At 43.2% G+C, this 25,929-nt stretch overlaps 1 protein-coding gene across 4 annotated transcripts in view; it reads right to left on the reverse strand.

The window, feature by feature from the left end:
- The window catches only part of LOC121009055 (glucose-1-phosphate thymidylyltransferase-like), a 631,424-nt gene that overhangs the window by 284,522 nt on the left and 320,973 nt on the right, over positions 1-25,929 (reverse strand). For 3 of the 4 annotated variants that reach the window (XM_040441982.1, XM_040441981.1, XM_040441984.1), the window contains exon 3: positions 17,399-17,488. The exons of the other annotated variant lie outside the window; for it this stretch is intronic. In XM_040441982.1, coding sequence (XP_040297916.1) covers positions 17,399-17,488 — 90 coding nt within the window. The remainder of the gene's footprint in view (positions 1-17,398; positions 17,489-25,929) is intronic. 4 annotated transcript variants of the gene reach the window in all.

Raw genomic sequence — 25,929 nt, forward strand, 5'->3', positions numbered from 1 at the left:
CACCATCTTGCTGGAAAAACTCAGGGAATGTGCAAGCTTCAGTGCATAAAGAGGGAAACACATCATCATGTAGCAATTTCGCATATCCAGTGGCCTTGAGGTTTCCATTGATGAAGAATGGCCCCACTATCTTTGTACCCCATATACCACACCATACCATAAATTTTTTTGTTCCAACAGTCTTGGAGGGATCTATCCAATGTGGGTTAGTGTCAGACCAATAGCGGTGGTTTTGTTTGTTAACTTCACCATTCACATAAAAGTTTGCCTCATCACTGAACAAAATCTTCTGCGTAAACTGAGGGTCCTGTTCCAATTTTTGTTTTGCCCATTCTGCAAATCCAGTGCGCTGATCTGGGTCATCCTCGTTGAGATGCTGCAGTAGCTGGAGTTTGTAAGGGTGCCATTTGTGAGTAGCTAATATCCGCCGAAGGGATGTTCGACTAATGCCACTCTCCAGTGACATGCGGCGAGTGCTACGCTGTGGGCTCTTGCTGAATGAAGCTAGGACAGCCACTGATGTTTCTTCATTAGAGACAGATTTTATGCGTCCACATTTTGGCAAATCCAACACTGAACCAGTTTCACGAAACTTAGCAAGCAGTTTGCTAATTGTAGCATGGGAGATGGGTGGTCTCGTAGGGTGTCTTGCATTGAAATCTGCTGCAATGACCCGGTTACTGCGTTCACCAGACATCAATACAATTTCTATCCGCTCCTCACGTGTTAACCTCGGCGACATGTCAATGGCTGTAAACAAAGAGAAACTTGTAAATAACTCATGAAAGAGTCCCCCTTAGTAGCAACCATAACATAGTATATAATTGTACTTGTTGAACAATGCAGATCATATCCGTCTTACATTGAAATCGACTCAACTCAACTAGGCGGAATAAAGGGGTTCTGCACTTTCATTTAATTGATGATCTATCCTCTGGATAGATCATCAGCTTCTGATCGGCGGGGATCCGACACCCGGGGCCCCCGCCGATCAGCTGTTTGAGAAGGCAGCGGCGCTCCAGCAGCACTGCGGCCTTCTAACTGTTTACCGCCGGCCCACTGACGTCACGACTAGCATCAACTAGCATGGGCGCGGCTAAGCTCCATTCAAGTGAACAAAGCTTAGCCCCGCCCACGCTAGTTGATACTAGTCGTGACATCAGTGGGCCGGTGGTAAACAGTGAGAAGGCCGCAGCGTTGCTGGAGCGCCGCTGCCTTCTCAAACAGCTGATCGGCGGGGGTCCCGGGTGTCGGACCCCCGCCGATCAGAAGCTGATGATCTATCCAGGGGATAGATCATCAGTTAAATGAAAGTGCAGAACCCCTTTAAGTACTGAATTTCCCACCAGCAGGCGATAGCAGCAGAGAGCCGACACTTGACCATCATTATGTACTCAAACTGGAACAGTAGTAGTAAACATTATCAGGTAAACCTACACTCTGAGCATAAAAACATTATCATACCAGTTTTATATTCAATTCAACCAGGCGGTTGAGGTAACAGTCCTTCCCGTTGGTGGGCATGGTCTCCACCATCTGCCAGCCGACGGTCACCCGCCATTATGTCCTTCTAACTAGAACAGTATTGAACATCAAAGTTTATAGTGTCGCTCCGAGGTAAATAACATAACTAGTCCAGTGTAGTACTGGAAGATGTAATACTTATCCCCCTGAGAGGAACCTTTTCAACCGCTTTGCCTGCGTCTCAAGGGTTTGCAGAGATAGCTGTCCCTTCTCTGTGTCCTGGTTTCGAGCCGGTATTTGCATCCATCGCCGTATTTCTCTTGGTTGTACGAAACGGGGTTTCCTCTGAAAGTGTGATCGCCGGCAATGGCTTGCGTCCTCGACTGTGGTCAGGAAATGCTTCACCTCTTCAGGTGATTGATATGTCGCTGATGATCCGTCTGGTAAGAAGATCTTTAAGATGGCAGGAAATAGCAGGGAGAAGCGCATTTGGTTCTTATATAGAGCAGTACATATAGGAGTAAAGGCTCGCCTGCGTCTCGATACCTCTGTAGAGAAGTCACCAAATAATAGGACACGATGACCCCTTAACATCACTCTGCCTCCTTGTTGTTTGTAGGCTCTTAAAATGGCAGCTTTATCAGAATAGTCCAGGTATTTGACTATCACTTGGCGGGGTCTGTTACCTCGGTCTGAGGTTATGCACGGTCTGATTTGCTTGCTGCCTGTGCCTGGTGATATGCCTTGGCCCACTCTGTGCGCTCTCTAGACTTTGCAGCGGGACGGTAGGCCCAATGCACCTGGTAAGTCGACTTCGCATATCTCAGTGAGCTCTCGCGCTGATATCTGTTCTGGTAAGCCCACTAAACGTATATTGCTCCTCCTGGAGCGGTTTTCAAGATTATCAATCTTGCTCCATAGTTTTGCATTTTCAGCTACTGCTCGTGAGAGTTGGTTAGCCATGACCTCGTTTTCGGACTCGACTGCCGCCAGTCTGGTTTCTAGATCGTCCAGGCGCGCGGTGTGATGCGTTACTTCTGTCTGGAGAGCTGCAAAAGACTGCGCCACTGTTGAGGAGAGAGCTTCCTGGAGATCAAGTATTATGCAGGATGCGACTTATAGTGCTAAATGTTTATAGTCTATATTAGACTTGCCTTCCTCTGTGTCTGTTCTGACATCGCTCTCATCCGGAATGTACGGTGGTTGTGTCCCTTCATCTTCCTCAGGTTGCGCCGCCATCTTGGGCACCATTTGCGCCTTCTCTGATCTCATTGTGTTTATCTTTGTTTTGCTCCCCATGAAAAATAGACCATAGATCGGGGTCTGTCTGATAGCAATATTGTGCAGACTGCTCACGGTTCTGAGCAGTCCATGTGGCGGGGTAGCTGGTTGTTGGTTGCTTGGGGGCACGGAGCTAATAGCGCATGCTGCCTTTCATGCTGGCGCCGGAACCGGAAGTCTGTCTTCTTTTATTGTGTGGTAATGAGAGTTCATTCTTGTTCTAAGTTTTTGAACAGTCTTACCGACAAAGAGAACCCCAGAAGGACATTTGGTACATACAATCAAATAGACCACATTTGACATGGTGCATGTACCTGGGATCTTGTAGTCCTGATCTGTATTGGGCACCTGTAACCTGTCAGTGGTCATTATATATGGACAGGTCCTACATTTGACCTGTCTGCAGAGGAATGTTCCTGTCATTGTTGGAGAGGACAGTGAATTTCTGACAATGATGTTCTTGAGATTAGAAGGCTGTCTTTAGCACAGCAGTGGAAGTTTTGGAAATCCAGGGAGACCGATAATTTCATGTGTGGGCACCCTCAATGAGTACATTTCTGAATGAGTGAAAGCTGGTGACAGATAAAGCCAGCTACCTCACGGACACAACTGACCTACTGAATAAACTGTCTGCAATAGGTCCCTTACCAGAAGGAACTATCCTGGCTGCCATGGATGTAGAATCTTTATATTCCAATATTTCACACCAGGATGGATTAAAGGCCTGTGAGGTTTTTATGAAAGATAAAGGAACTAGCACCGAATCTGTGGTAGAACTTACAAAATTCATCTTCACCCATAATTACTTTTCACTTGGTGAAAGCGAATACCAACAGAAGACTGGCATTGCAATGGGGAGCAAAATCACACCATAATATGCAAATCTGTTCATGACGAAGCTTGAAAATGACTTCATGTACTCCTGCCCAATCAAACCTTTGGCCTATTATCGTTACATTGATACCATCATAAGCATCTGGACTGAATCTGAACAACTAAAAACATTCCATTAACGCTTCAATCAGTTTCATCCCCATCAATTTAACACTCAACTACTCTTTTACTTAAGTAAACCTTTTGGACACCATCGTCAAGATACGGAACAATAAAATAGAACCAACTGGCTCCACAACTTACCTCAGACGGGACAGTTTTCACCCCAAACATATAAAAAAACTCCATTACCTACAGTATAGTGAAGCTATCAGATACAACCGTATATGTTTAAACTCTTCAGACAGGGATGAACACTAGCGATCTAAGAACTAAGTATAAATATATCAGGGGGTTGAACAAAGACCTCTCCCATGATGTAGTTATATCCTGGACTATGATGAGGGGACATCTTCTGCGCCTAGAGGAAAGAGGGTTTCTACACAAGCATATAAGAGCACGTTATAGCCACAAACTTAACCACTTCACATCCAGGCCATTTCCACCTTCCTAAAAGAGCCATTTTTTGCTAATCTGACATGTGTCACTTTATGTGGTAAAAACTTTAAAACGCTTTTACTTATCCAGGCCATTGAGATTATTTTCTCGTCACATATTGTACTTCATGACAGTGGTAATTGAGTCAAAAAATGTCATTTTTAATTATAAAAAAAAAAAACAAATTTACCAAAAATTTTGATAAATTTGAAAATTTCCAAATTTCAATTTCTCTACATTTATAATTGATAGTAATACCTCCACAAATAGCTATTCATTTACATTCCCCATATGTCAACTTCATGTTTAGATCATTTTGTGAATCTCATTTATTTTCTGGGGACGTTAAAAGGCTTAGAAGTTTAGAAGCAAATCTTGAAATTTTTAATCATTTATTTCCGCTAATAAAGCAATGGTTAACAGCCAAATAAAGGTCAATATTTATTGCCCTGATTCAGTAGTTTACAGAAATACCCCATATGTGGTCGTAAACTGCTGTATGGCCACACGAAAGGGCGCAGAAGGAAAGGAACGCCATATGGTTTTTGGAAGGCAAATTTTGCTGGACTGGTTTTCTGACACCATGTCCTATTTGAACTCCCCTGTTGCACCCCTAGAGTAGAAACTCCAAAAAAAAATTACCCATTTTGGAAAATCTCCCCCTCTTCCCCAAGGTATTTAAAACTGATTTTACAAACTTTGGTTTATGGAGATAATATGGAGATAAAATTTCTGAATTGCTTGGCAAATTTTCCATTTTAATCAATTTTTTCCCAGTAACAAAGCAAGTGTTAACTGCCAAACAAAACTCTATATTTATTGCCCTGAGTCTGTAGTTTACAGAAACACCCCATATGTGGTAGTAAACTGCTGTATAGCCACACGGCAGGGCGCATATTGAATGCCATATGGTTTTTGGAAGGCATATTTTGAAGACCCCCTGATGCACCCCTGGAGTAGAAACTCCCAAAAAGTGAGCCATTTAAGAAACTACAACCCTCAAGGTATTCAAAACTGATTTTACAAACTTTCTTAACCCTTTAGGTGTTCTGCAAGAATTAATGGAAAATTGAGATGAAATTTCAGAATTTAAATTTTATGCAGAAACACCCCATATGTGGTCATAAACTGCTGTACGGGCACATGGCAGGGTGCAGAAGTAAAGGAGCGCCATGTGGTTTTTGGAAGGCAGATTTTGCTAGACTGTTTTTTTGACACCATGTCACATTTTAAGACCCCGTGATGTACCCCTAGAGTAGAAACTCAAAAAAAGTGACCCCATTTTGGAAACCACGGGATAAGGTGGCAGTTTTGTTGGTACTATTTTAGGGTACATATGACTTTTGGTTGCTCTATATTACACTTTTTGTGAGGCAAGGTAACAAAAAAATAGCTGTTTTGGCAATGTTTTTATTTTTTGTTATTTACAATGTTCATCTGACAGGTTAGATTATGGCTGGGCTCACACATGAGCGTATTCGATAAGCTCTTTTTACAGGCGTTTTTATCGGGCATTTTTGAGGCGTATTTTAGGGCGTTTTTGTATTTTGGAAACGCGCGTAGTACGCGCGTTTGTGTGATTAACCACAGAGGCATCCAATGAAAGACTGACACAATACGAGCGACAATACGCCCCAAAGAAGCTCCTGTACTTAGGAATGCGCTGTAAAACACTCAGGTGTGAACCCAGCCTATGTGCTATTTTTATAGAGCAGGTTGTTACGGACACGACAATACCAAATAGGACTATATTTTTTGGTTGTCTGTTTCAGTTTTACATAATAAAGCATTTTTGAAAAAATATTTTTTTTGGTGTCTCCACATCCTGAAAGCCATATTTTTTTTTTTTTTGTGTTTTGGGCGATTATCTTATGTAGGGGCTAATTTTTTTCGGTATGAGATGATGGTTTGATTGGTACTATTTTAGGATGCATATGACTTTTTGATCGCTTGGTATTACACTTTTTGTGATGTAAGGTGACCAAAAATTGCTTTTTTGACACTTTTTATTATTATTTTTTTACGGTGTTCATCTGAGGGGTTAGGTAATGTAATATTTTTATACAGCAGGTTCTTACGGACCCAGCGATACCCAATATCTATACTTTTAAAAAAAAATTATTTAAGTTTTACACAATAATATAATTTTTGAAAGAAAAAAGAGCCATAGTTTTTTTTTTTTTGGTAGGAACTCATTTTTTGCGGGATGAGGTGACTGTTAGATTGGTACTATTTTGTGGGCATACGCTTTTTTGATCGCTTGGTGTTGCCCTTTTAGTGATGTAAGGTGAAAAAGTGTTTGTTTTAAAACAGTTTTTATTTTTTTAGTTTTACGGTGTTCACCTGAGGGCTTAGGTCATGTGATTATTTTATACTTAAGTTTTACACAACAGCATTTTTGAAACAAAAAAGATGATATTTTAGTGTCTCCATATTCAGAGAGCCATATTTTTTATTTTTTTTTGGGCGATTGTCTTAGGTAGGGTCTCACTTTTTGCGGGATGAGATGAATGTTTGATTGGCACTATTTTGGGGTGCATATGACTTTTTGCTATTACACTTTTTGTGATGTAAGTTGACAAAAAATGTTTTTGTGGCACTGTTTCTATTTTACTTTTTTTTACGGCGTTCACCTAAAGGGTTGGGTCATGTGATATTTTTATAGAGATGGTTGTTACGGATGCAGCGATACCTAATATGTCTACTTTTTCTATTTATTTAACTTTAACACAATAATAGCATTTTTGAAACAAAAAATGATGTTTTAATGTCTCCATGTTCTGAAAGCTATAGTTTTTTTTATTTTTTAAGCGATTTTCTTACGTAGGGGCTCATTTTTTGTGGGATGAGGTGACTGCTTTATTGGTACCATTTTGTGGGACATAAGCCTTTTTGATCACTTCGTGTTGCACTTTTTGTGATGTAAGGTGACAAAAAGGCTTTTTTTGACACAGTTTTTATTTTTTTATGGTGTTTATCGGACAGGGTGGATCATGTGATCTATTTATAGAGCCGGTGTTCTGCCAAGGTATAGGAATCTGGCAGAACGCTATACTGCACAGGAATCAGCTGGAGGAGGGTGTGTGCGGCGCTGCGTAAGCGCACATCCACTGGATTAGCAAAAAATCATTGCAGTGCTGCAGGAGAAGGACGTCATGTACATGAGCGAAACCGTACACCGCGTGTGCGCACTTAGGGGTAGATAGATTTTCCAGCGCAAAATGTTCCATCAGATCTCCCTACCCCTGAGTGCGCACGCGCGCACAAATCATCAGGAGCAGTTCATCCTTACCGCAGAGCTGAGTGCAGAATATCGAGGTTACCACATAGCAGAGCTGAGTGCGGGATATTGGGGGACACCGCTTATGTGGTGACCCCAATATCGTGCACTCAGCTCTGCTATGTGGTGACCCCAATATCCAGGGTTACAGGGGAAATGCAACACCCAGAGAGGCTGTACAGCACTGAAAGACCCGACAGCTCCTGCACTCTCCAGGCCCCGGCCGTCACATGACCACTGGGCCGGGACATTCCAGAACGTCCATTCAGAGTTAAACATCCACCCATAGGACGTTTATATTCTATGGGTGGATGTGAAGTGGTTAATTGTATTTTATTGGGATTTTATGTGATAGACCAACACAAAGTAGCAAGTATGTGTGAAGTGAAAAGATAATGATACACGGTATTCAAAATTGTTAATAAATAAAAATCTGAAAAGTGTGGCATGCATTTGTATTTAGCCCCCTGTACTCTACTAAATAAAATCCAATGTGACCAATTGCCTTCAGAAGTCACCTAATTAGTAAATAGAGTCTACCAGTGTGTAATTTATTCGACTTATAACTACAGCTGTACTTTGAAAGCTGCACAGGTTTGTTAGTGAACATTAGTGATCAAACAGCATCAGGAAAACCAAGGAACACACCAGACAGGTCAGGGAAGTTGTGTAGAAGTGCAAAGCAGGGTTAGGTTATAAAAAAAATATCCCAAGCCCTGAACATCTCACAGAGCACTGTTCAATCTATCATCCGAAAATGGAAGGAGTATGGCACAACAGCTAACCTACCAAGATATGGCCGTCCATCTAAACTGACAGCCCAGGCAAGGAGAGCACTAATTACAGAAGCAGCCAAAAAGCCCATGGTCACTCTGGAGGAGCTGCAGTGATCCACAGCTCTGGGGGCTGGGTGAAGAAGCCGGCCACATGACAACTATTATTCGTGTACTCCAAAAATCTGGCCTTTATGGAAGATTGGCAAGAAGAAAGCCATTTTTTGAAGCAAGCCATAAGAATTCCCATTCCCCAGTTTGCCACAAGCCATGTAGAGGGCACAGAAAACATGTGGAAGAGAGTGCTCTGGTTGGATGAGACCAAAGTTGAACTTTTTGGCCTAAATGCAAAACGCTATGTGTGGCAGAAAACTAATACTGCACCTCACCCTGAACACACCATCCCCACCGTGAAACATGGTGGGACGGGGACAGGGAGGCGGGTCAGAGTTGATGGAAAGATGGATGGAGCTAAATACAGGACAATCCTGGAGGAAAACCTGTTAGAGGCTGAAAAAGAATTGAGACTGGGGCAGAGGAGATACGGGAGATAACCATGTAAAATATATCACTTTTTTGATGGGTACTCGTTTGGTCCAAAATGCTTATAGGGGCCTAAATATAATATAGAAATTGTATTTCAGTTACATGTATCCTTTTCTGAAGACGAAGACCACTATGATGTACGACCTGTATATTCTTTGTATGCTGTCTTCTAATCTCAATAAAAAAGTGTTCAACAAAAAAATAAAATAAAACACAGATTATTGCATGAAAATGAACAAATGCTGTCCCTTTACTTACCATTATAGTACCAGCATCTCAGAACTTCTAGAAGGTTATTAACCCCTTGGCAACCTCTGGCGTATAAGACAGCGGGAGTTGACACGCGTGCACGGTTTCTGCTGTTTCAAACAGCAGAGACTCGGCTTGGATGTATGTGATCGGCCCTAATCTCCTAAACGGGGAACATACCCCTGTCTAGGGTGTGTCCATTGTTCTAGCATAATCAGAGGGGAATATTTTACACATCCACGTACAGGAGAAAAATTCTCTGTACAAGGATTTTTTTTTTTTTACCTGTGATGGTACTTATGTAATTTATATTCTGAAATGCCCATGTGGACTTTTATACTATAAGCACAGAGGTACTGTAATCTGCTTCTCCCAATCCCTTACCATTTCTATCAACAAAAACATAACATATCTCAACTGCACTTCCAAATTATTGAGCAGGTACAACAACCATGGAGAGGGGGGAACAGAAACAAACTGTTATTAAAGCGAGATGCTTTCAGGATATACAGGTTGAAAACCATTGAACCATGGGGCCTGAACCGCGAGTATGAACAAATTTTTTTGTAACTGTTTATTTTCAATATACCAAAAAAATGAACATGACTTTCGTATATATGAAAATCCAAAAAGACTTTATTATAAATATACATAAACAATACATACATACACAATAATAAGAAAGGCAGCACAAGGCGGGACACACGGATGGGGAACAGGACCCAAGGAGAGGCCGGGAGATCAGCACACCAAGGGACAGGGAAAAAGAATGCTGGCTAGAAAAACATACCAGAAAAAACATCCCCGGAAGAAGCCAGGTTTACTGGCGAAACGGCGTTGGGTCAGGAGTCGGCCGAGAGATCGATACACCACACAGGGTATGCTAATTCTGTCCTTTTACATAACCTCAATATTTTTACAATCGCCTTTTTTGCACTCTGTTGGGGGCGTTGCTGCCATGAGGTTCTCTGGTATGTTTTTCTAGCCAGCATTCCTTTTCCCTGTCCCTTGGTGTGCTGATCTCCCGGCCTCTCCTTGGGTCCTGTTCCTCATCCGTGTGTCCCGCCTTGTGCTGCCTTTCTTATTATTGTGTATGTATATATTGTTTATGTATATTTATAATAAAGTCTTTTTGGATTTTCATATATACGAAAGTCATGTTCATTTTTTTGCTGATAAGTATGGCTCCGTGTGGGTCCGTGTTTTTTTTAGATTAATTCTGTCCGGTTAATATTGGTTGACTGTTTATTTCCAAAGACTAACAATTATATTCTTTCTACAGAAATAATGGCATATATATATATATATATATATATACACTGCTCAAAAAAATAAAGGGAACACTTAAACAACACAATGTAACTCCAAGTCAATCACACTTCTGTGAAATCAAACTGTCCACTTAGGAAGCAACACTGAGTGACAATCAATTTCACATGCTGTTGTGCAAATGGGATAGACAACATAAAGGAGTGGTTCTGCAGGTGGTGACCACAGACCACTTCTCAGTTCCTATGCTTCCTGGCTGATGTTTTGGTCACTTTTGAATGCTGGCGGTGCTTTCACTCTAGTGGTAGCATGAGACGGAGTCTACAACCCACACAAGTGGCTCAGGTAGTGCAGCTTATCCAGGATGGCACATCAATGCAAGCTGTGGCAAGAAGGTTTGCTGTGTCTGTCAGCGTAGTGTCCAGAGCATGGAGGCGCTACCAGGAGACAGGCCAGTACATCAGGAGACGTGGAGGAGGCCGTAGGAGGGCAACAACCCAGCAGCAGGACCGCTACCTCCGCCTTTGTGCAAGGAGGAACAGGAGCACTGCCAGAGCCCTGCAAAATGACCTCCAGCAGGCCACAAATGTGCATGTGTCTGGTCAAACGGTCAGAAACAGACTCCATGAGGGTGATATGAGGGTCTGACGTCCACAGGTGGGGGTTGTGCTTACAGCCCAACACCGTGCAGGACGTTTGACATTTGCCAGAGAACACCAAGATTGACAAATTCGCCACTGGCGCCCTGTGCTCTTCACAGATGAAAGCAGGTTCACACTGAGCACATGTGACAGACGTGACAGAGTCTTGAGACGCCGTGGAGAACGTTCTGCTGCCTGCAACATCCTCCAGCATGACCGGTTTGGCATTGGGTCAGTAATGGTGTGGGGTGGCATTTCTTTGGAGGGCCGCACAGCCCTCCATGTGCTCGCCAGAGGTAGCCTGACTGCCATTAGGTACCAAGATGAGATCCTCAGACCCCTTGTGAGACCATATGCTGGTGCGGTTGGCCCTGGGTTCCTCCTAATGCAAGACAATGCTAGACCTCATATGGCTGGAGTGTGTCAGCAGTTCCTGCAAGACAAAGGCATTGATGCTATGGACTGGCCCGCACGTTCCCCAGATCTGAATCCAATTGAGCACATCTGGGACATCATGTCTCGCTCTATCCATCAACGTCACGTTGCACCACAGGCTGTCCAGGAGTTGGCAGATGCTTTAGTCCAGGTCTGGGAGGAGATCCCTCAGGAGACCGTCCGCCACCTCATCAGGAGCATGCACAGGCGTTGTAGGGAGGTCATACAGGCACGTGGAGGCCACACACACTACTGAGCCTCATTTTGACTTGTTTTAAGGACATTACATCAAAGTTGGATCAGCCTGTAGTGTGTTTTTCCACTTTAATTTTGAGTGTGACTCCAAATCCAGACCTCCATAGGTTGAAAAATTTGATTTCCATTTTTTTATTTTTGTGTGATTTTGTTGTCAGCACATTCAACTATGTAAAGAACAAAGTATTTCAGAAGAATATTTAATTAATTCAGATCTAGGATGTGTTATTTTTGTGTTCCCTTTATTATTTTGAGCAGTGTATATATATTTTTATATATATATATATATATATATATATTGGCTTCTAACTATAATTAAGACATCGCTCTCCCACCTACAATCTGAGGTCTCCCAACATACAGTCCGCCTGGATGAGGCTGAGTATCGTATCAGTGAAGTAGAAGACAGGGCGGCGAGCACAAAAACACAGGTGGAAATGTTGATTTCGGAACACCAACGTATCTTGCTGAAGCTGGATGACCTGGAGAATCGCTCTAGGTGAAATAATCTCTGAATGGTTGGGATACCGGAATCTGTGAAAGCCAGTGATCTGCAACAACTATGTAAGGAAGACCTACCGGCAGCTTTGGGCCTTCGTCATTGCTGCAGGGTTGAGCGGGAGCACAGGATCGGCCCGAATACTGGCCTAACCACTTCACCGCTGTCCTCTGGGGATAGAGTTCCAAGGTAAATTATCATGCGTTTTCTGGATTATAATGATAAGCAAGATATGCTTTGGTCCTTCTGCCGTCGAAAAACCCCTCTGGAGTTCAGAGGAGCATAGCTACTCTTGTTTGAGGACTTTTCAGTGGATGTGGCGCAAAAAAGGCGCAAGTTTAGCACACTGTGTACCACTTTAATCCGTAACAAGAACCGGTTTCAGCTGGTATACCCGGCGACTCTTAAGGTGTTTCCTCCAGACTGCACTGTTCGATCCTCCACCTCGCCTGATGCGGCCATGCAAACACTATTTACCCAAGAAAAGATACTCTTCTCCTGTACCAAGGGAGCCTCCCCGCCCCCCCTCTATCGGCCTCCGCAGACTCTCCAATCAAGCCTGGAAGTCCAAGAGGGCCTCAAACATCACCAAGATCATCAGCGAGTACCTCGCCAAATGCCCAAAGACAAGCTAGAAGAGTCGCCGTAATGGCTGAATTATCAGTATAGTAAATGCTGACTCTAACCTTCACAAGAACTTCGGGGGTGGGGGGAGGTTCACTCTACTTTTTTCCTCAGAAAAAAGGCAATTGGTTAGTTTATCCTTATGCCACACCATGCTACTGGGGGTCCATGTTCCAGAACCATTGGGGTAGGAGGGTTTATTTACTTTTGTTGATATATATATATATTTTTTTTCGTTTTTATCTGACATGTGTGAAGTCTCCCATCAACAGCGCTAGAGAGGTATGTGAGCAGCAAGTAATCAACTGGAAGGTAGCAAGGTGCGGGGGAAGAGAAGAACTTAGTCAGGAATATATAGTTTCGATTTTCCCATATCCTGGAACCATGGTTACCCAGGTTTAGTGTACAAGCAGCATGTGACATACTGATCCATCTTCAATGGTAATGCTTTCATTTACCAACATGAGAATAGTGTCCTGGAACGTCAAAGGTCTGCAATCACTGGCCAAAAGATCTATGGTACTTAGGCACCTCAAGAGACTCTGCCCAGACATTGGTCTTCTCCAAGAAACTCATCTGTCCGAAGGGGACTTCTACCACCTGGGCAGGCAATGGGTAGGACATGTATTTGGGGCATCTGCTCAGAATCATAAAGGGGGGACCATCATACTATTTCACAAACTCTTCTCTTTTTCTATTATCTACGTCTCCTCTGACCCCGTGGAGGAATGGTGGACACATATAAAATTTCAACACAAAGGAGAGAGGTGGAGCATTTACAATATATATGGCCCTAATGGAGAAAACGATGCCTTTTTTCGCTCTTTGGAGGCTAGACTCCTTACAGATGATGTGCAGCACAAGATAGTTGGGGGTAATATGAACCCCACATGCCAGGCAGATCCAGGGATAAACACCTGCCCTCATTGATCGGCTCCTCTCACCTGCAGGATGCATGGTGACAGGGAATACATGCATTTCTCGCATGCGAGTTCTAGCTGGTCAAGCATTGATTATCTCTTCATACATACTTCAGTAGCCAACAGGATTCTAGAAACATCTATTCACGATTTGGTTGTTTCAGACCATGCCCCAATTTCCATTAATATGCTGGATTCTCAGATATTCTATGGTGCTTCCCAGTACACATGGCAGAAGACAAGTCATTCTGTGATCTCCTTAGAGAGTGGTGGCTTAGAGGGTGTTGGGCTACGACCAAGTTAGTAATAAGGGGGAAATTGATATCCTACATTTCCTCGATAAGGGTCCATTCACATGTCCGCAAGTGTTTTGAGGTCCGCAAATTGCGGATCCGCAAAACACGGACACCGGCCATGTGCATAGGACATGTTCTAATTTTTTGCGGGGCCGCGGAACGGAAGTGCTGATGCGGACAGCACACAGTGTGCTGTCCACATCTTTTGCGGTCCCATTAAAAATAAATGGGTACTTTATGTAAATACCTAGGTACTATGTATAAGCCTTGGTGGTTTCATTATGCATATAAAACAATAAAAATTGTTAATAATAAAAAAAAATAATGGGTCCGCACCCATTCCACAAAATTGGGGAATGGATGCGGACCCATTATGCGGACATGTGAATGGACCCTAAAGCGCACAGCTCACCAGAAATATAAGGTGGCTAGTGGTGAATTGAGACAGGCTTACACCTGCTTCCTCCAGGACCCCACACCAGAGAAAAGGGATAGATGGGTGGCAGTGTTTCCAGACGTCCTCTATGGAGGAGAAATTGCTACATTGTGGCAATAAGTCAGGTAAACTTCTAGAGAGTTTGGACAAAGGCAGGTGCCCGCCTACACATATCCAAACACTTAGGTCATCTGAGGGTACCTTGACATCTGACCCTCGTGAGATCAAAGACATTTTTCGGACATTCAGACATTTTTGTATTCCACTAATACGACCTCACAAGATGGCACGTCTTCTCAACGAAATATCCTTATCATCAGTTTCTCCAGAAGATTTACTGGAGCTGAATAAGCCAATTACCACAGCAGAAATTAAAATGGCCATAAGTAATCTACATAACTCAAAAGCCCCTGGCACATTCAAGAGCTTAACAGTGATTTTACACGCTTTATCTGGTCGGAAAGACGTCCACGCATTGCTTTACAGAAACCCATGCACACCAAATGGGTGGGGGCATAAACTTCCCAAATATCAGGGGATACTACATAGCATGCCTGGCCAGGAGCTGGATTTACCTTGGAACTTGATATATCTACGTCATACTAGGGGATCTTGTTTGCCCAGATCAGTGAAACTGATATTGTGGGACACTATTGCTACCGGGAAAGAAATTAGAAAACGTTTCTAACTGCTTTTTTAAAATTTATTATACAAGTACATGCTCTTCTGGGGTCATCCAGAGTCTACAGAAATCAAATACCAGACACATCTCAACATTAACTGTTTCTGAACAGTTGATGTTGAGATGTGTCTGGTATTTGATTTCTGTAAATCTGTATGTAGGCTCTAATTGAAGGTACTGATACTGGTAACTGATAAACCTATCCTCTGCATCAGAGGCAACTCCTGGTCTTCCTTTCCTGGGGTGGTCAAAAAGCCAGTTTCATCATAGTGTTTGGTGGTTTTCATGACTTCAGTGCAGGATATTTTGACTACTGTGCAGACTGTGAGAAATAGTCCTTTATGGTCAAAATGCTACACAAAAGTACTAAACTAATGGGAAAGATGGAAAAGATAATTGCTAGGGCCAAGTAACATAGCATTCTGCAGCAACATGTTATTCCATATGGTGTATGCTTAGTGGGACCATCATTAGTTTTTTTCACAGGACAATGGCATCAATGTCCAAGCTATTTAATGACATGGGGGGTCATTTATTATCCAGAAATACGCCTATATTAGGTGTATTTCTGGCGCAGATTGTGGCACAAAAGTTATTTGCGCCGCAATCTGTGACTTTTCCCCGTTCCAGCCAGCTCTAAAAAAAAAGTGGGCGTGGCGTGGGTAGGGAAGGTCCAGCAGGCCCGCTTTATTCATCATTTTTTATGCCTGTTTTAGGGGTAGAAAATGGTCTAAATGTAAGCCAGCAAGAAAGCTGGCTTACAGTTAGACTGGCGCTGAATACGCCGAAGTTATATAGAGGCCGGCGCCTCTTCATTACTTTGGCGGATCCACCTCCAGCTATAGGGTTTATTAAGACTGGCATCTAAAACGCCAGTCTTAATAAATTACCCCCATGGTGTCCACAATCACCCAACCATAACCCAACTGAGATGGTTTGGGATAAGTTGGACCACAGACTGATGGACAAAGAGCCAACAAGAACTCCTACGAACTCCTTCAGAACTGTTGGAAAACCATTCCAGGAGACTTTCTCATAAATCTGACTGAGAGAATGCCAAGAGTGTGCAAAGCTGTTATCAAGGCAAAAAGTCTATTAAAAAGGTACTTTCACCGTTCCTGACATTACAATTTAAATACCTGGCACTGTAGGGCATTAGTAGTAGATGTCATGGCTGTATTTATTTTTCAGCTTGGTTGCTCTGTTGCCCTGCTGTTCTGGTTTTGCACCCTGTATGCTGATAGACAGAATCGGTACAGGGAGGAAGGTACCGATGATTTCTATTAGCATACAGGGGGCAAAACCAGAATGGGGGGGCACAGCAGGCACAAGAGAAGCAGATCGGAAAAAAAATTACAGCCATGATATCTGCTAATAATGCCCTACAGTGCTAGGTACTTATATTGTAATGTCAGGACTGGTGAAAGGTCTTCTTTAAAGAGGACCTTCACTAGATTAAAAAATCTAAACTAACTATACAGACATGGAGAGCGGCGCCCAGGGATCTCCCTGCACTTACTGTTATATCTGGGCGCCGCTCCGTTCACCCGGTATAGGCTCCGGTATCTTCACATGTTAGGCTCCACCCAGTGGAACCTGCCGGCGTCTCCTTCTCCCAGGCTGTAGCGCTGGCCAATCCCAGCGCTCAGCTCATAGCCTGAGAGGTTTTTTTCTCTCTCAGGCTATGAGCAGAGCGCTGCGATTGGCCAGCGCTACAGCCTGGGAGAAGGAGACGCCGGCAGGTTCCACTGGGTGGAGCCTAACATGTGAAGATACCGGAGCCTATATCGGAGGAACGGAGCGGCGCCCAGGGATAATAGTAATTGCAGAGAGATCCCTGGGTGCCACTCTCCATGTCTGTATAGTTAGTTTAGATTTTAATCTAGTGAAAGGTCCTCTTTAAACCCTGCCTGAGGATCCAAGGATCCTGAGGATCCAAGCTGCCATAGCAACTGATTGGAAACCTGCAATTGTGGCATGGGAGGTCAGACTGGTGGACAGAGGGAGCACCTGTCAGTTACGGTAGTTGCTACTGACCCTGGCACCCACCTTGTATGGGGCAGACTCAGCTTGTGAGCTGGTTCCATAAATACCTTTTATATGTATGATGGCTATATCAGTCTTACAGCACAAAGTTGTTAATGGACATTGACTGTGTCTGCACGTTTACCTCTGTATTAAAAAATGAGGAATAAACCATGAAGATTAGTAAGTGTCTGCAAGACTACTCTGACCTAACTGAATCTTCATTATTTTATTTGCAAGGTGTGTTTTTATATGTTTTCCCTTTTTATGATTTTGCATTCTACTAACATACCTCATTTGTAGATGTCCCATCACTAATTACTGTTACAAAGGGGTAATTCTTTGCCCATTCTTCAAATTTACTATAGTACATGTCATTGGTCTAAAAGAAGAAACAGAAAAAAACAGGCAGCATTAGAAAAAAAGACAATTATCCCCCATATTTGGAGAGAATAATATTCTTAAACATATATTAAAAATGCATAAATATATAGTATGATTCTGATTAGTTGAGTGAAATGCTATGGGGAGTTCTGGCTCTCCTCAAAGGGGCTATGTAGCTTTTTTATTTATTTATTTATTTATTTATGTTTTAATAATTTACAACCCAATCTGGGATACTGTGGAGAAATTCAAGATCATCTGCTCCCTGCTGCTAAATTCCAATTCCCTGTCTCTCTTCACTGGTCTTCCAGTTCCATCAGTCTTTCTTCTGCACAGATGAAGTCACGTGTGCGACTGCAGAGTGGCAAGGAGCAGGCGAGTATGGATTTATCCACAAATAATTCAGGCTGGGCTGCAAATTAAACAAAATAAGAAAAGTTAGACAACCCCTTTAAATAATGTACCTGTGGGATTTGATGCCCACTACTGGTGTAGATAGGTGTTTGATGGGGATGAGGTCAGTGCTTTCAGGTTACTCATGTTTCTTCACTTCATCAAACCATGTCTTTATGGATATCACTCTGTGCACAGGGGAAAAAAGTCTTTTTTTTTTCCATTGTTGCATTCCAAGACTTATAACATTTTTATTTTTCTGTCTATGTAGTCATACAAGGGCTCGTTTTTTGCAGGACAGGTTGCAGTTTTTAATGACATCATTTTGAGGTACACAACTGGGAAACTGGAACCTGTATATCTCAGAAAGGAAACAGGTTCTTAACAATAACCAAAGACAATAAGCTTTCACAACTGGTTTAGGACCAGACTAAAGGGACAGCCATACTGGACTTAGTATTAACCAATAGACCTAACAGAAAAACAGATGTGTCGGCCCTCTACATAGTAATGAGGGGGGAGATGCAGAGAGTGATGAGAAGAAAGCAAAGCTTTGAAATATTTTTTTCTCAACTGTATTCACTGAGGAAAATAAACTGTCAGATGAAATTCAGAATGTAAAAGTAAATTCCCCATTAAAAGTGTCCTGTCTGACCCAGGAAGAAGTACAGCGGCGTCTTAAAAAGATTAAAATAGACAAATTGCCAGAACTAGATGGCATACACTCCCGTATCCTAAGAGAATTAAGTAATGTCATAGCCAGACCCTTATTTCTGATATTTAAGGACTCTATACTGACAGGGAATGTTCCACAGGATGGCGCATAGCAAATGTGGTGCCAATATTCAAAAAGGGTCCAAAAACAGAGCCGGGAAACTATAGGCAGGTAAATTTAACATCTGTCGTGGGTAAACTGTTTGAAGGTTTTCTAAGAGATGCTATCTTGGAGTACCTCAATGAAAATAAGCAAATAACGCCATATCAGCATGGCTTCATGAGGGATCGGTCATGTCAAACTAATTTTATCAGTTTCTATGAGGAGGTAAGTTCTAGACTTGACAGCGGCGAATCAATGGGTGTCGTATATCTGGACTTCTCCAAAACATTTGACACTGTACCGCATGAAAAGTCAGTATATAAAATGAGAATGCTTGGACTGGGAGAAAATGTCTGTATGTGGGCAAGTACCTGGCTCAGTAATAGAAAACAGAGGGTGGTTATTAATGGTACACACTCAGAGTGGGTCACTGTCACTAGTTGTGTACCTCAGGGGTCAGTAGTAGGCCCTATTCTCTTCAATATATTTATTAATGATCTTGTAGAAGGCTTGCACAGTAAAATATCAATTTTGAAAGTGTAAAGTGTAAAGTAATTAACAAGGAAGAAGACAGTATATTACTACAGAGGGATCTGGATAGATTGGAGGCTTGGGCAGATGAGTTGCAGATGAGGTTTAACACTGACAAATGTAAGGTTATGCACATGGGAAGGAATAATGCAAGTCACCCGTACATACTAAATGGTAAAACACTGGGTAACATTGACATGGAAAAGGACCTAGGAATTTTAGTGAACAGACTAAGCTGTAGAAACCAGTGTCAGGCAGCTGCTGCCAAGGCCAATAAGATAATGGGTTGCATCAAAAGAGGCATAGATGCTCGTGATGAGAACATAGTCCTACCACTTTACAAATCACTAGTCAGACCACACATGGAGTACTGTGTACAGTTCTGGGCTCCTGTGAACAAGGCAGACATAGCAGAGCTGGAGAAGGTTCAGAGGAGGGCAACTAAAGTAATAACTGGAATGGGGGGACTACAGTACCCTCAAAGATTATCAAAATTAGGGTTATTCACTTTAGAAAAAGACGACTGAGGGGAGATCTAATTACTATGTATAAATATACCAAGGGTCAGTACAGAGATCTCTCCCATCATCTATTTATCCCCAGGACTGTGACAAGTGGATATCCTGCGTCTGGAGGAAAGAAGGTTTGTACACAAACATAGAAGAGGATTCTTTACGGTAAGAGCAGTGAGACTATGGAACTCTCTGCCTGAGCAGGTGGTGATGGTGAGTTCACTAAAAGAATATCCGTACTAGCATATCCTTACTAGCGCCGGATATGCTGTTTGCTCTGAATGAATGAGATAGCTCAGCTTAGATAGGCAGGTTATTTTTGCTCGTGATGATTCTTACATAGAGGAAACGCGTTGAGCTAGTATTACTGCGATAGCATGAGCTAGATGACAGTTCTCTTGGGAAGTAGGATTGGGTGCGATCCTGAAGGATACCTTTAGCTGTGTTGCTACAACCTGAATCATACAGCACAGAGGTGATCCATGCTTGACACAGTGTATCAGGACGTCGTATCACCAGGGCACTCTGATCTGCACCCAACCCTGTTCTTCCCAATTTAATCACCACAGCTTGTCTAAGAGCACTGGGACATTGTAGTGTCTATCACACAAATACACTCTTGTCTCCTGGCTCTCATGCTACCACTATAGCTTGTATGTGATTCCTATCATACCTCTCCATAGTTGTACCTGGATAGCCTTCCAGGTTCAAGGAGGTGGTTTGATATTGGGACACATTTTCATATCCCTTTGGCTACAGAGTGGAGGTGGCGACACTATACACATGGTGGGTTCACATGTCACTGTTTGAATACTTGGTTAGTGCCACCCCACCTGCCTATTATTATTAGGGATTTTTTAGGTTACGTTCTTCCCCCTATTTTATTGATATACCAATAAAAGTTACATTTTAGCGTATCCCACACCTATTATGTTACATAACTTTTTGAGGCATTATATCTTCATTCCCTGATTCAGTACAATTACAAAGATAGCAAATATATATCATTTTCTTTACGTTTTACTACTTTGGCACAATGAAAAGAAAAGAAAAAGAAAATGTTTTTGTATCTCTGGATCCCAAGACCCATCATTTTTTAATTTCTTGTTCTACGGAGCTGTGTAAGCTCTGGATTTTTGCAGACAACTTGTAATTTTTATTGGTATCATTTTGGGTTACATAACACTTATTGATCGCTTTTTTTTATTCCTTTTTTGGGTTGGAGGATGGCTATGGCATAGGGCTGATGGTGCTGAAAATAATATATCGCGATATGCTGTATATAGTTATCGCACATAGTTCAAATTATATCACAATATAGATTTTAGGCCATATCGCCCAGCCCTACAAATATGCAATATGCTTTTAAGAAGACTGCATGAGTCTAGGTACGGGGAAGAAATTTTTGACACAAAGGAGGAAAGGGAAGCTTTAAAAAATTTGGAGGATTTGGCTAATGAAAAGGAAGAAAAAGATAAGGTAAACTTAGTACCTAAAGAAATTATAAAAAAAATCACAAACGTTTCCTCCCTTCAACATCGGTTCAGCCATTGATATTTTCGTTAAATTAGTCAGTGAAGACCTATATAAATTGGCTAAAGTACAGAGTAAAAATAATCTCAATAAAGCAGAGATCAATGCCCTAGAAGAATTGAAAAAATTAAAGGGGATTGTGTTTAAACAGGCGGACAAAGGAGGAAATGTTGTGATTTAGCCTTCTAATATGTATGAGAAGCAGTTCTAGCTGTTGAGGGACAAAACATGTTATCGTAACTTGCCAAATAATCCACTCCCACTCTTCCAAAAGAAATGTAACAATATATTGGACCATGCACAGGAGGAAAATGTCATCCCAAAGAAAGTAATAGTTCCAACATTTTATATTAATCCAAAAATTCACCAAAATAGTGCAGATCCACCGGGCAGACCAATTGTGGCAGGTAATGAGGGCCTCTGTGAGAATGTTTGCACATTTATTGATTTCCATCTTAAATTGTTGGTGGTAAACCTGCCTTCCTTTATACAGGATACAACGGCAGCCTTGAATAGATTAGAAGACATCCAAGTGGGCCAAAAAATGATAATTGTTACAGCGGATGTGGAATCCCTCTATACGAGTATACGACATGAAGATGGTCTGAGAGTGGTGGCAGAGTTCCTTAAAGGTAATAATCTTCAACAAGGACTTAACAACCTGATCCTGGAATTATTAGCTTTTGTTTGGAAGCATAATTTTTTTTTTTTTATCTTTAACCACTTAACCTCCTCAGGACCGCCGTACGCAGGATTGCGTCTTTGCGGCGGTCCTGTTGTTCTGGGTGGACGCGCCGGTGCGTCCTCTCGCGAGACGCGAGATTTCGTGCATTGCCGGCCCACGCATGCGCATCGCGGGCCGGAAAAAGTTAAAGAAGTATTTAGTCACCAGCCTGCCAGCAACGATCATTGGCTGGCAGGCTGGCGATTTTCAAAAAATCAAATCAGAAGCCAGATAACAGATCATATTAGTAAATATGATCTGTTATATGGCTTCTCTGCTCCTCTGCTGGTCCTTTTCGTCGGTTGGATCCAGCAGAGGAGCAGACTTCACTGTGAGTACCCACCAACACTACACCTTAGCCCCAGATCACCCTCCATCACCCCCATCATCCAAATTAACCCCTTGATCGCCCCCTGTCAATCACTTAGTGAAAGACAAAAAGTGATCAGTGTAAACTGTCACTTTTTTTTTTCACTAGTATTGGCTGTTAGGTTTTAGGGATAGTTTAGGCCCCTTGGTTAGGTAGTTAGCGTCAGTTAGCGCCCAGCCCACCGCACCGCAGTCACTTTTATTCGCTGATTAGCGTATCGCTAATCAGCATTTGTACTTTTATAGTATCTGTAAGTGATCAAAACTGATCACGGTCAGATCTATAATAGTATTAGTGTCACTTTAGTTCGCCCTCCACCCAAAACGCAGTGTTTGCCCGATCAGGCTTGACCGGTCGCCCACACGTGCGTTCACCTACACCCGCCCCACCGCAGTGACAAAAAAAATTTTGTTTTTTGATCACTGCACATTCACTTTACACGCACTGCGGCGATAAAAAAATCAGTTTTGATATTTTTTATCAACCGCAGCGGCCTCTGGTACTTCGCTAGCCTCCCCTTTGTAAGACAGGTTTGCTTTTTTTCTTGGGTAGTCTCAGGGAATACCCCTAAATTTAGTAGTCCAAATGGCAAACAGGGGTTATTCTTCTGAAGAGGCCTACAGGATTCTGACCCAGTCGGATGAGGAATGGGAACCCTCATCTGACGAATCTAGCGGGTCAGAATATGAACCTGTGGAAAGCAGTGGCTCACTGACCCAAAGTTCGGACGAGGAGGTGAAGGTCCCTGATAGAACCAGGCGTACCCGGCCCCGTGTCGCTAGACCACAGGTTATGCAGGATCCATTTCAAGAGCAGCAGAGTGGGGCTGTCGCTGCCGGATCACGTGGTGAGGCATACACCAGCAGCGCAGCCCTTCCTGGACCAAGTACCAGCACTGCCGTACAACATGGTGACGTGGCGAGCACCAGAAGGGCAGTTGAAGCTGGTACGGTGGCACGTGCAGTAGTTACCCCGTCGCAGCCACCGCGCAGACAGGCCCATAGAGCCCCTAGAATCCCTGAGGTGCTGGCAAACCCTGATTGGCAGTCACCAACTTCAGCCGCACCATTAGTTCCCCCTTTCACCGCCCAGTCTGGAGTTTGGGTTGAGACGGCTCATATCGGTTCGGCCCTGGGATTTTTTGAGCTGTTCTTGACTGCGGAGCTCTTGGACTTAGTCGTGGCAGAAACAAATCGGTATGCCACACAATTTATATCCGCCAACCCGGGAAGCTCTTATGCCCAGTCTTTCCGGTGGAAACCAGTCCAAGTTTCCGAACTTAAAATTTTTTTGGGCCTTCTCCTCAACATGGGTCTAACTAAAAAGCATGAATTGCGGTCATATTGGTCCACGAACCCAATTCATCACATGCCCATGTTCTCTGCTGCTATGTCCAGGACACGATTTGAGACCATCCTGCGTTTTCTGCATTTTAGCGACAACACCACCTCCCGTCCCAGAGGCCACCCAGCTTTTGACCGGCTCCACAAAATTCGGCCCCTCATAGACCATTTTAACCAGAAATTTGCAGATTTGTATACCCCCGAGCAAAACATCTGCGTAGACGAGTCCCTAATACATTTTACCGGGCGCCTTGGCTTCAAACAATACATCCCAAGCAAGCGTGCCCGGTATGGGGTCAAATTGTATAAGCTCTGTGAAAGGGCCACAGGCTATACCCACAAATTTGGGGAGCAGTGGGAAGACAGTCTGGGACTTGGTGTCACCCTTATTCGGCAAGGGGTACCATCTTTATGTGGACAATTTTTACACAAGTGTGGCCCTCTTTAGGCATTTGTTTCTAGAACGGATTTGCGCCTGTGGCACCGCGCGAACTAGTCGCGTGGGCTTCCCCCAACGGCTCGTTACCACCCGTCTTGCAAGGGGGGAGAGGGCTGCCTTGTGTAATGAAGAACTGCTCGCGGTGAAATGGAGAGACAAGCGTGACGTTTACATGCTCTCCTCCATTCACGCAGACACGACAATCCAAATTGAAAGGGCAACCCATGTCATTGAAAAGCCCCTCTCAGTCCACGACTATAATGCGCTCATGGGAGGGGTGGACTTCAATGACCAGATGTTGGCTCCCTATTTAGCAGACGCTGGTATAAGAAGGTGTCTGTATATTTAATTCAATTGGCTGCATATAATAGTTTTGTTCTCTACAGAAAGGCTGGGAGAACAGGATCCTTCCTCAAATTCCAGGAAGAGATCATCAAAAATCTCCTGTATCCAGGAGGTTCCGTGGCCCCATCCACCAGTGTAGTTAGCCGTCTACACGAGCGACATTTCCCCAGTGTCGTTGCTGGTACCTCAACCCAACCGCCACCCCGAAAAAAATGTTGTGTCTGTAGCAGGAGTGGAATAAGGCGTGACACCCGCTATTACTGTCCTGACCACCCTGCCCTATGCTTTGGTGAGTGTTTCCGGAAGTACCACACACAGGTACACCTAGCAAAGGGATTGCATCTCACAGGACAGGCACACAGGGCTATTAGGGCCCTTTTACTCACAGCTGCTGCAAACCTCTCCTTTCACCTGGGATAAAGTGCATAACGTACTTCGCCACATCTTTGGGCGATTTGCGCTTTGCACATTGTCCCATGGGGAAGGAGAGGTTTGTTCTATAAAGGTAAAAAAAACTAAACAAAAAAAAAATTACCGGTAAGTAAAAAAGTTAAAAAAAGTTAATATGTTCTGTTCTAAAGTTAATAAAGTTATTGCGTTGCGGCCTGGTTTTTTCTTTTTTGTTTTGTTTTTTTTACCTTCCAGGTGGACCAACCGATCGACTAGCTGCAGCACTGATGTGCATTCTGACAGAAGCATTGCGCTGCTGTCAGATTACACGCAAGTCGGTGTATGCGGCGCTGCAAGACGAGATTTCTCCTCTGCAGTAAAAGATACGTTTGCCGAGGCATATGAGCTGAGGAGGTGGCGGTGTTCATATACTTTGGCAAACACTTTGTATATATAAAAAAAAAAAAATCCCGGCAATGATTTATTCATCCACATCGATTGATGTGAATGGAGAAATCTGGTTTGCCAGGGCATACGAGCTAAGTGGGTATGGATGTTGGGCGGAGCTCCTATGTCCTGGCAGACGCCTTTCCCCTCCTTTTTCTTTTTTTGGCAGAGATTTTTTCATCCACATTGATCGATGCGAATGAAGAAATCTGTGCCGTTCATTTTTTCTTTCAGCCCAGAGGCTGAACGGAAAAAAAAAAAATCTCATTACCCGTATGCTCAATATAAGGAGAATAGCAGAAACTCCTAATGCTGGGCATACATGTAATGATTGCGGAGACCCTCAAATGCCAGGGCAGTACAAACACCCCACAAATGACCCCATCTTGGAAAGAAGACACCCCAAGGTATTTGCTGAGGGGCTTATTGAGTCTATGAAAGATTGAAATTTTTGTCCCAAGTTAGCGGAAAGGGAGACTTTGTGAGAACAAAATCAAAAAAATCTATTTCCGCTAACTTGTGCCAAAACGCACACGGACGTCTGAATGGAGCCTTACAGGGGCGTGATCAATGACTGTGGTGATCACCCCATATA

The sequence above is a fragment of the Bufo bufo genome, chromosome 7 (assembly GCF_905171765.1).
Source record: "Bufo bufo chromosome 7, aBufBuf1.1, whole genome shotgun sequence".
Classification (NCBI taxonomy): Eukaryota; Metazoa; Chordata; class Amphibia; order Anura; family Bufonidae; genus Bufo; species Bufo bufo.